Here is a 12,052-nt window from a genome sequence, read left to right as displayed (position 1 = left end):
AACAGAAATAAACCATGAAATAATTCCTATCGAATCCTTGAAATGAAATAGGGGCTACATACTCCTGTAGTAGTTTCAACAAGGCACTGTAAAGGGAACAGAACTTACCTTAAAACATACAGTATGAATGAGAGTACAACAATATCTGCTACCAGTAATTAGCATATTATTATCAACATCATAAATCAACTACCCCGGTAAATTGTGACTTATGCTTAATGAAGTATTTTCCAACATTTGGATATGAAAGCTTAGGAAAATGAATAATATAATGCATGATTAATATTTATTCATTATGTATTATATTCATCAGAAAAGATATCAGGGCAAACATAAAGTAATATTCTAAATTGGAGCCAAATTTTACAATAAATAAACCCACTTAATAAACATGTTATTTAACTAATTTCCATTTAGATATATTTGACAGCAACAAGTTGGTACTGACTTCAGATAAAAAAAAAAACTGAAATAAACCATGAAATAATTCCTATCGAATCCTTGAAATGAAATAGAGACAGCCTAGGCTGCAAAACTTATATAATATAAAGGAGAAACTAAAAATACATATTATTACATACGACTATTTTGTTTCAAAATACATCATTATCATTATTATACCATTATCATTAGTTTCAGATTCTCACATATTAGTTATCTGAACTTCATGTACGGATTTTTTTTTTTTTTAAATTAAACTTTTACACTTGTTGAGCAAATAGTAAGATGTATTTACCACATGCTATTGGTAGGGTCACTTTGGTCAAGTACCTTGACCATCAGCATGTTAATTGACCGGATCACCTGTGGACCATCGTCAAATGCTTCCAGTCGGTTGTCAATGAGTACCGTTATCAGACCATTCACCAGATCACAGAGAACGTCCTTTGATGCCTTCATTGCTAGCATCCTGTTTTGAAAGAGCTTTGTGGAAAAAAAAAAAAGACCAATATTAGTTTCTGCTGAATTGATCATAGTACATGGGAAGCAGTTTGGTTAGAATAGGATGATTTTTTGTGACATTCACACCAAGGATAATAACCCCCTAATTCAGAAGACTGTTTTCGCTGCAGGACGTTAACCTTAACGTTAGTACCCAAATGCAGTGCGATAGCTAAGCCCCTTTTATGAACAAATCAAAATACGCATGCACAAACCCATAACTAATGTACATCAAGCACGTAAAACCCTGAAATTAATGTACTCCGCAACCAAGATGAATAAATTTTCACGTCATCCATTAACGTCAAAATTACAGTCGTGTGGTGAAAACTGCCTAATATCCAAGCAACAGGGCTAAGCAGAAAGTTCCATTTTATCTGCTACTATCAGTGTGTTTCAGTTGGACAGTTTTAAAGTGTCAATAACACAGTCATTTGGATAAAACGTTTAAGCCATTGGTCTTATGTGTAATATAGCCCATGCGCACATTAAACAATGCAGTATACATACAAATATATATACATACATACAAAATAAGAGTAGGGGTTGTCTTCAGGGGTACTGCCCATAACCACTTTAATAATTACAAAAAAAAAAATATTGAAAAATGTAATATTTACATTACAATCAGTTATAGGGGTTTACACAGCACAAATGAGTTTCTTACCGACATGAGAAGCGCCACCAGACACCTGTACATCCTGATCACATCCTTTGATGTGGTCTCGTCTGACATGTATTTACTGAAGGCCATCCTTAGCTGTAAAGAAGTGGTCACTACCAACTGGTCTATATGGTCGGTCAGTACCTTCGAGCGATCAGAATCCTGTAAAGCCTCATCAAGCTAAGAAAAATAAAAAACCATTACCGTTAGTAGAGATGTTCAAACAACAAATTGTACCTTTATATACCAACATAACACTAGGTACACTAGTCACTGTTGTAGCGAAATTATATAGTAAATAATAATATGACAAGTTAGAGCATATCAAGGCAATACGTTATACCTATTTTGCAAACTATTTATTAACCATACCTGTTTTAACGACTGCAAACTAATAGCAATGTCATTACTGGCAATCTGTGAGATAATGAAATCTAGCTGAGCAACAGTCAAACTTGGTTTCTGTAATCTACAATGAAAAATAAAGCACAAAACCCATTATCGATCACTATAAGAGGCATATACGGCAGCTTCTAAGTAAACTACAGGAGAGGTGTTTTGCGATTTTTTCTATGTATGCACATGGATGCTGAGAATCTGTATACCTATTTAAACAAGAAGCACAGGAGTGTCTCTATGGTGCAGATATTCACAACACATTCTGCTTGTGTGCAAGACCTGCACAAAAATAATTCTTAAGAGCAGCTTAGCTCAGTTGCCTAAACTGGTAGTAGCCACTGTCCATGCGTTGAACCGTGGAGATCTCTAAGTTCCTGGTTCAATTCCTATCGCCGCTCTACTTATATATCAGCTGGAGGGCTGAATGCAAGTTACGATATCATAGCACACCATCTTACATCATAATGTGGGCTCACACAAGGTAACCAGATTACTTGGTACTATTGCTCTATACTATCCTATTATGGGATAATTTCTTTTAACAGCATCATAAAGCAGACTTTGTTCCTTTCTTTTAACAGATAAAATTTGTTTGAAGCTAAACTTCCATAAATTAGTTTAATTAGTTAATCCTCTTCATGCTCATAAGCACATAAGGCAGTAATTAAAGTAATTAAAGGAAGTAATTAAACTTCCATAAATTAGTTTAATTAGTTATATTTTAATTAGTTCATCTGGAACATTATTTAAGAATACCTTCTCTGCGGAAGTTTGACAGCATCGCTTAGTAGATCCTGTACATGGTCCATGTCCTCCAGCTGTGGAATGTTGTCGTTGGAGTCACCATCATTTAGGCCGAGCCCGTCAAGATCCAATTTGAAAACCTGCGGAACGTTGGAGCTTCGAATGTTTCCTCCTGATTGCGGCGGTGCTGTAGAGGGCCTGTCAGTGCCATTAGATGGCGCCCTAGTCAAAAAACGTAGGTGAAAGACTTAGCATCATAATCGCATGCATGTATAATAAAGATATGCTGTACTCCTTACTTCATGTAATGAAAAAAATATTTACTGTTTGTGTATTGATCTAATAACAAAAAAATTTAAGAAAATCAGCAAAAACTGATTTGCTTCAGTCTTGTCTTGTTGCAAACAAGTCACATATTAATTGGTATTATTTTTAAATGAGGAATTTAAATGATACATTTTCAGACCGTATTATTTACAATACATGGGTAATTAAAAAAGTTACTTCAAATGTAAAATTAAGCTCAAATTCATATTGTATAACCAAATAACTCAATTAATTAGTTTCATGTATTAAGGATATCATTGTGCATGTGGTGCAATTTGAAAAAGCCAATCAGAGACAATGCAAAAAAGAAAGAGTAAACATCAACCAAAAAGAGTAAGTAAAGTAAATAATAAACAAATAAATAAATATACAGAAAATGGATAAACCTCGTCTCCACCTACCAACCCAAAATAAGATTCTGAATTAGCAAGCAAAATAAAACATATTACCCCATACCAAGTTTAAAGTTAAATACCAAAATGCAATCATGCAAAGGTACGCAAAAAATCACTATTCAAATCTGATTTATTCTATAATTTGACCTTAAAATTTTTTATTTGTATTCCAAATGCCCCAAAAAATCAAAGAAAAACAACAAACCCCAAGAACATTCATTTTATAATTTAGCAAGATACCAACATTCCACAAATCCATAAACCCACAAATCCATAGACCCACTGCATTGGCGACATGCATCAGTGTATCCACCAGCCTGCAATCACATCATTCAACCCCATGAATCTAGTCTCCCACAAGCTTTGAACTGATCATCTCTCAAATATGTTATTATTAGTATGACTCTGTGAGACTAATCACAGCAACAGAAGTTACGTATTTTGTATCAACACTTGTTTCCACAGATCAATTTCTTATAATTTCAAGAAATACTCAAATGATACAATCTTTGTACATTTCCTTGGTAAAGTACTAACCAAAAGAAAATAAGGAATATTGTGGGCGAGGCATTGGGCTGGCTAATTTCTCATGCCTGGACAATGCATAATTCTGATATTAATAAATTGCAGTGGTGTATCTAAACAAAATTGTAGTGCCAATGGAAATTTAAACAAGCAAAAATTGTGTGTAGTTAAAAATCTCCTCATATCATTCCCCAGATAGCACTACTCAATTTCCCATCACACTCCCCCCCCCCACATCAATGTACTAGATACACCACTGATAACTTGACCTTGTCAAAGTTAATCAATTTTTGAGGCAATACTTCTTGAATGCGATTATAGAAATAAAACCATTCTATAATTATTTAATCAAAAGATTATCATTGCACTGATTAGGTAGATATGTCAATGGTATATCATTTTGCTGGGATAACTGAGAGATGATGCAGCAAATCATGAACCATGATAAAGGGTCACACACCTACTACTACTCCGCCTCCTTCCATGGCTACAAAATCAAAATGGTTAGAACGAGGGTGATGGATATTTTGCATGGCATCAAACAATGTTATACATAAAATAATTTGAGAAAACTAAATCAAAATATCTGAAATATAAGTAGGCTACAAGCTTTACATATTTGAAGAATAGCAAACAATCTGAAGTCATATTAAGACTATCAAGTTTTATTTGACAAAAACATGTAAATATGCCTAAATATGGTCAAGGTGACATCACATGCGATATACCATATGTAGGCACATTATGAATATGTATGGACATATACCAGATTTTTATCCAATAAAATTTGATAGTCTGGACAAGGCCTTTAAGTTGCATGTGACAAATTCTTGGGATTTACCCATATAAGACATCATTATGCCCAAATATGGGCATACCAGATATTTGTCACAGAAATTTTACAGTGTACAGAATTTTGACTTTTCTCTATAGTTGAGGGTCCAGGTTTTTTTTTTTTTTTTTTTTTTTTTTTTACAAGCAATATATTAGTAAAGACGTACTTATGATAGAGGGAAGGGAACATTAGGGTGCAGAAAAATAGACAACTATGTTGTGGGAAAGATTAAATTATAAAAAGTAAATGCATACTATAATTGAATACAGATGGATAATAATGAGACAGAATCAGGGTGTCTGGTGCACCAAAATAATCCATTCTATTCTGCTGCTACAGTATTTTGGGTTGGGGAAAGAGATGGGATTTTTATGCGGTGGGTGCCCCACCAACCTACGCCTGTGAACAAAAAAAAAATAAAAAAATAAAAATGGCTGACATAATGTACATACGGGAGCATCGATTTCTTAGCATCTTGTTTCGTTTGCTTTGGTTCTTGCATGGGTGGTGCAGACTTCACTTTCTTGCTCGATCGTTTGATCCTTTCTTCCAATAAGCTTACGTCTTTTTCATTTAACTGCAAGCAAAATAAAATCATACAATAATGTAATAATGATTGCTTTTGGATAGGGCCATTATAGTTGCCTCTCAAAATGAGAGAAAGTAAGTGTACAAACCAATCACAAACTGCCTACAGCTTGGTTTACTGTATTACTTTGACAGCACAGTTAAATTTATTTCCTTCACTTCAAACTGCAATTACACTCCCACTTACAGGATGGCAACGATGATTTTATAAACCAAGTCTCCCATTGAGGCCTTGGGAGTGATGTTGTTTTTAATCATGATCCTGTTCCAGGAAGGAACCCAGAACCCTGGGATTAGAAGGTAAGCATCTTAACCACTGAGCTATAAAAGTGATAAACTAATAATAATAATTCACTATTATTTGATTCTTCTGCATAAAGATCACCATAAGAAATACAGTACGTTTTTGTTTTTGTTTACCTGCTACTAGGCACATCTGTCTGGCCCAGTGGAAACTGGCCATTAACGTTGCATCTCATACCTTATATTTTCCATTTTGCAACCATCCAAGTTTGGATTCAAAATTATCTCTATTGTACTGTATATTGGACTCTGGTGCAGCTTTTTCTAATTGCATTTTAAATTTGGGTATACATTTAGGTTGTTTAACTTCTAATATTGTTGTACAATATTATTAATAAAGCATTGTCTTATATGTATTTGAATGAAAAAATTGAACTTATCATTAAGCACAATATATGTACATACTCTGCCAACCATTTTGTATATGCCTTCACCAACAATAGCATACGCCTGAACCAGCGTGTTAAGCGCTGCTGAGCGTACACTGTTGTCTCTATCACTGATCTGTACCGCAATGTCCTTGAGTGCCTTCGGCGGACTTGGCTGGCAAACATTAATTCCATACAGGTCGATCAAATTTCCTAGTTCCTCAAGACACTCTGTCCGTTGTCTTGCATTCTTGGACTTCAGGCCATCTATGATGAACTGGAAGACTTTGCTTGCGGGGTAAATCTTGGTTATTGTTTTGATACAGCTTCTGACCATCTTGCGAATATTCTCCTTATTCTCCCCAATCTAGAGAGTAACAAAACAATTATATACATTTTAATGCTGTTTCAATATAAATCATATACATATTTTTTCCTATGTTACATATATTTTCTATGTTAAATGCATAACTTCAGCACTATAGATTATTATTTAACTTTTATTGTGTTTGTATTTCTTTAACCGAATGAATAACCACCTGGGTCCATATAATAATAATAATTTGCAATTTGTATGGCACGTCCCGTTTAGCCAACCATGAGCCGCTTGACAAGAACGAAAGGAAATGGACAATTACAGTACATCCGATATTTTTCGACAATAAATATTCTTTTATTTCTCGATTCAAAAACCAATCAATTAATACACAAGGTATACAATCATAGTTACAGCTTCTAAAGATCTGTACAGGTTATCAAATTTTCCTTGAAAAAATATAGACTTTGTTTGCCCATATTTAGTCATGATGTGCCTATATATGGTCACGATGTGATGTCATCATGACCACATGCAGGCATGTCGCATGTTTTTGTCATATAAAATTTGATAGTCTGGACAGGCCTTTATAAAGGTTGACTGTCACATTTTAGGTTTTCATATTTAAATATTATTTGTTTTATTTATTTATGTACACACATGCACCAAGGATTGTCAATAGCGAATATCACTGCCCTACTTGTAGGTGACAATCCATTTTTAGAAGACAATACACACAAAATGTTTTACACAAATCTCAAGATGAGGTTTAGGAAGTGCAGTTGTTTTAGTCATGAGAAAAAAAATTCCTGCAACACTGACAGGAATTGAACCCAGGACTCTCGGATTAGAAGCCAACCACCTTAACCACTGAGCGATTCAACTCCACTGTGTGTATATTATTTGTTTTAAATATTTTAATGTCTTGGTCTGGTACAGAAAATAACAACTCACCTTCAATACAAGGTATGGTAAAAAGGCAGAGGCCTCGTAGTCATGCATACTGTAGTCTTCCTCAGCAAGCATATTAAATAACACTTGTAGGAATTCCAAGGCCTTGATGTTGACGCTGGTATTAGTGTCAAAGAAACGCAGTGTTACCCACTTCAGGAGTACATCTAGTGCCCCAATGCAGGCTTCTTTGTGGGACGTCACAGCCTAGGGTGAAACATTAAATTTATAGTTAATGAAGATTTATCAAATGGGTTTATCCGCTTACCAATCAGCATTAGGTTGGGACAAATTTATTTTATTCCACAAAAAAAGTAACTCTTCATTTTTTTAACGTTTAAGTTGAGAGGCAGAAAATATATGTGAATTAATATTATACATTATTATCTTTATTTAACTCGTATTATCTCAATTGCCCTATCCTTAAAAATCAATGTCATATCACCTTTTGTGGTCACAAGAACCTCTGTTCGACCACATTTCTTTATTGTGTTGACCATGTAGAGTAAATTGGGGAAAAAATAAATATATATTAACATTGAGAACAAGTAGCTGTACAGGGAATAACATCTCGGAACAAATGACCTCTCCCAGAGTGTACATCAAACTTAACTGAGCAATCAAAACAGTGCCAGGCATACAGGCGTGTCCAGCAACTGTTTACATACATTTACGTTATTGTTTTGTTGGACCTTGGCAACAATATCTAAGGGGCGTGGCATAGTGGAAATATCCATTAGATGCTTAGTGTGTGATGCTACGGTTTACAGCAGTACTGTACCTCTTTGAGTGTTGTAAGAGCTGTGATATGGTACTTGAAGTCGGCATGGAAGAGGGCAGTGAAGAGGGATGGACTGACACAGGGCTGTATCTGCTCCTTCAGCTGGTCTATGATCTCATCACGAGGCACGCTGAAATTCCATTTTAAAACCTGTAAAACCATAAACAAATTTAGCAACCACATATATTGGGACAGAAAATAAGTTATTCTTGAATACTCACTATTGTTGACAATATGATATAACAATTATACTACATGATAATAATCTTGGTATGAAGAAGCAGCATCTTAACAACTTTTTTTGTATAATTTTTTAAGCTGAATTGTAGATACTTATTTGGTTTAAATCCCCAATACTCTGATTTTAAGATACATGTGACATTACATTATGAATTAATAATACAGAAGTTACAAAAAATAAAAATAGAAAACACTAGAATGAGAACTTGGTGATGCACCATCGACCGAAGCATACACTCGTCCCAGATGCTGAACAGGTGATGACGAGTACCATCATAGAATAGAATAAAATAACAAAAAGAGCAAATCAAATCAACTGAAGGCCCATACAAATATTTTTTAAGTTTAACTGTACCTTTAAGTTATCTTCATCCCTAAACCTTCTATCTTTCAAGTTGTTGAGTATCACAGGTGGTCCAACATCCTCATCCTCCTGCTTTGACTTGCTAGACTTGCTTGTCTACAAGAAGAATGAACCAGTACAGTATTTATTAGGTGCCTTAACGTTACCTAGTCAACCTTACATACGTTTGATTGGGAGAAGAAATCCAGACATTTTTAGCAGGACTGAACCCTGACCTGAAAGTGATTAAAAAAACAAACCATGGTATTATAGCTTCACTACAAACTAGTGAACCTTATTATAACAATGATAAACAAAATTTGTGTTTGATGTCATTAATTATTTGGTGTGTTGTAACTTAATGCTCAAATTCAGTTCTACCTTTTGTTAACTTTATGACATTTCATACATACACCATAATGTCTTTCAAAAAAGAGCATTTACCATTTGTAAGCACACAGCTATCAACAGCATTTTAAATCTTACTTTAAATTTCAGTTTATTAATTACAACATATACTGACATTTAATGTTTTTAAATGATTTAAATAATAGCAGCCTACATGAAAATGCTTTAGTTTCTGCTTGAACATTCCAAGTTATATCATAACATCATCAGTCATTATAAAGGCCTACTAGTTTCATATTAATTTGTACTGTAATACATTGAAATCACAAGCAGATGAAATCTATCAAACTTTAACGTGATAAATGTTAGTAATATATCATTATACTTGTATTAGGATATCAACTTGCTAAAATACAGTAGCAATATAAAGAGAAATAGTGCATTACTACTAAATGATACAATGCATACGAAACAAAAAATCCCCCTCTTTATCGGATTTACAGCAATTTAATAAATAGACCTTGTTTAATGGGTGAAGAGAGTTTGCCAAGCTAATTTCTCGAGGCAGCTTCTTTCATTCATGTCTGATAAACTTCTGCTCCCAGTCACATTAAAAAAAAGGACCTGTTAAATAATGGTGCAGTTGAATAGTGGGTTTATCATGTACAATGTTTGACCTCTTTTTTTGTCGGCAGTAAGTTTACAAAATGTGTTCTAAAAACCACCTTAGGATCCAAAAATGGTATCCAAGGTAGCTCAACATTAGGGCACATATAAAGGTCACCTACATCGATTGGTTAAATTGCAGATAGCACAGCTTTGAAGGCAGAAATTATTTATATTAAGTGTTTCAAATATACAGGTAATTATAATAACAATAATAAAAACAATAATATAATAATAATAAAAACAATAATATTATCAATAGCAACAAAGGCAACAATATATCAAAGATAATAAAATAAAAATATCAATAATGCCACTAGGCTAAACCAAGGACTTATAACTGTTATAACATTAACATTTATAAGTCCTTGGCCAAACACTACACTACTATTATGAACCACAGGTGGGTGAAGAAAGTCACTACATTTCCAATTTTAACCAAACAATATTTTATTATTAAATTATGTAACTGAGCTATGTCCACACTATCAAATTTTGTGACAAAAAATGTGATATGCCCATATTTGGGTATAATATGACATCATCATGTCGATATATGGGAACATCACAAAAATTTGTATCATAGTGAGGACAAAACTTAACAGTCAACAACTGACATGTTACCTACTTAAATACAAAACTGTAAGATAATTTAGTTCAAGTAACATCTAGTTATAATAACCAAGTCAAGAAAGCTAAATAAATATCAATACAGAATGCAGTACTGCAGTTGGTTAGTAAATAGACTCTAGTACTAGACACAGTATACAATGCATTATAAAAATGGAATAAAGATCTAGTAAGTTAAAAAGTAAAAAAAAAAAAATGGTTTATTAGTTTATTCTAAGAAATTAAAATAATGATGTATATTAATATTATGCAGTAAATTAATAATGATTGAAATTATCATTGCAGTGCATATATATATTAGGATGGAGTGTATTTGCTAATTGATATTATATCATGTTATTATTTAATGCTGTGTTTCACAATAGTAACAATTGCTAGTGTAATTATCGGGATGTACGACATGTTCTCCCAGCCTACCTTTCCCTTTACCAATTTGGATTTCTTGGTGGTAACTGAAGCAGTGGGCGAGGCAGTTGCAATAGGCTCTGGTTGGCTGCTTGGCTCAGCCTAGTACCAATGAGTAAGTATTTACAATAAATATATACAAATATAACAATATGACATTTCGGAGTAACAAGTAAGGACAAATACAAATTATTATCATATAGGCAATACATGAATGCAACATGTTTGTAGTCAACTTGTCATGAGCTTAATTAGGTATCAAGTTCTATCAAGGTTTCTAGTCTGCATACACATAAGGCTGAAACATTGTCAATAACTTCACAGCCATTCAAGGGTTTAGCCAGAAAAACGAAATAGACCATCCAAAATGGACGCCAGTGGGCGTGGCAGTCAGCTGATGGGCGGACCATGTCCCCTTGGGGCCATGCCCTTTCCCAAACATAAGAAAAAAAAAAGAAAATTATGATCTTTAGAGGGCATTTAAAGGTGTTTAAATGTTGAAATTTTGTCTTCACTGGAATAGTGTTGAATATCACAAAGATATTTCAGTCAGTCATAGATTGCCAACGGCTAAAGTTACTCACATAATGTTTCTAGGCTATGCAGATACATCTTCATCTCTCGCCTTAGTTTAGTGTAAATTCTACTCTAGGTCCTCTAATTCGAGAGATAGACCTACTGTATTGTTTTTTGTTTTTTTTGTACTATTAAAATTTAACTTGTGACGTTAACAACAAATTTTCTTTACGGTATTTCATGGATTAATTATTATAACCAGAGAGTTACGAACACCAAGAATATTATGTCGGGGAACCAAATCTCAAGTACTGTATTTGCAATGAGCCACGTACATGCATTGTGGGCTACTCAGAACTGTCGATTTTCCAGCGGGGTATTAACGTTTTTAACACGAAGTGTGTTGTAAGTGAGCTTTTCACCAGGTAGAAAAAGTCTTACATTTTTGGGATTTCCTTACTGAGTATTGGAACGAAAACAACGTACATTCAATCAATAAAGGTTGTTTTTATCAAACCTAAATATGAATTAGCTTTAGTTAATGTAACATTTGATAGATTTGAAGAATGTAAAGAAATTGCTAAAGGCAGACCAGGCCCAATTAGGCTAGGCCGAGCTGATTAGGCCAAGCCGTCCAGGCAGTCACGGTAAAAGTGGCCGTCCTAAATAATTGTAGGCCGTCCAAAAGACGTAAAGAAATTGCTAAAGGTAGACCAGGCCCAATTAGGCTAGGCCGAGCAGTTTAGGCCAAGCCGTCCAAGCAGTC

At 34.1% G+C, this 12,052-nt stretch overlaps 1 protein-coding gene across 6 annotated transcripts in view; it reads right to left on the bottom strand.

The window, feature by feature from the left end:
- Positions 1-12,052, bottom strand: part of LOC117117061 (cytoskeleton-associated protein 5-like) — a 60,394-nt gene that overhangs the window by 17,564 nt on the left and 30,778 nt on the right. For 4 of the 6 annotated variants that reach the window (XM_033261246.1, XM_033261247.1, XM_033261248.1 and 1 more), the window contains 10 exons: positions 10,783-10,872; positions 8,734-8,838; positions 8,139-8,288; positions 7,361-7,564; positions 6,128-6,457; positions 5,284-5,408; positions 2,762-2,971; positions 1,979-2,075; positions 1,610-1,786; positions 737-924 (listed from right to left, as the gene is read on the bottom strand). In XM_033261246.1, the coding sequence (XP_033117137.1) occupies positions 737-924; positions 1,610-1,786; positions 1,979-2,075; positions 2,762-2,971; positions 5,284-5,408; positions 6,128-6,457; positions 7,361-7,564; positions 8,139-8,288; positions 8,734-8,838; positions 10,783-10,872 (1,676 nt within the window). The remainder of the gene's footprint in view (positions 1-736; positions 925-1,609; positions 1,787-1,978; positions 2,076-2,761; positions 2,972-5,283; positions 5,409-6,127; positions 6,458-7,360; positions 7,565-8,138; positions 8,289-8,733; positions 8,839-10,782; positions 10,873-12,052) is intronic. The other 2 variants (XM_033261249.1, XM_033261250.1) reach the window with 1 other exon arrangement.

Source organism: Anneissia japonica, unplaced genomic scaffold, assembly GCF_011630105.1.
Source record: "Anneissia japonica isolate Jap-2015-1 unplaced genomic scaffold, ASM1163010v1 scaffold288094_len592898_cov174, whole genome shotgun sequence".
NCBI classification, from domain to species: domain Eukaryota; kingdom Metazoa; phylum Echinodermata; class Crinoidea; order Comatulida; family Comatulidae; genus Anneissia; species Anneissia japonica.
The sequence above is the reverse complement of the archived record's forward strand: the minus strand, read 5'-3'. Positions and strand labels throughout refer to the sequence as shown.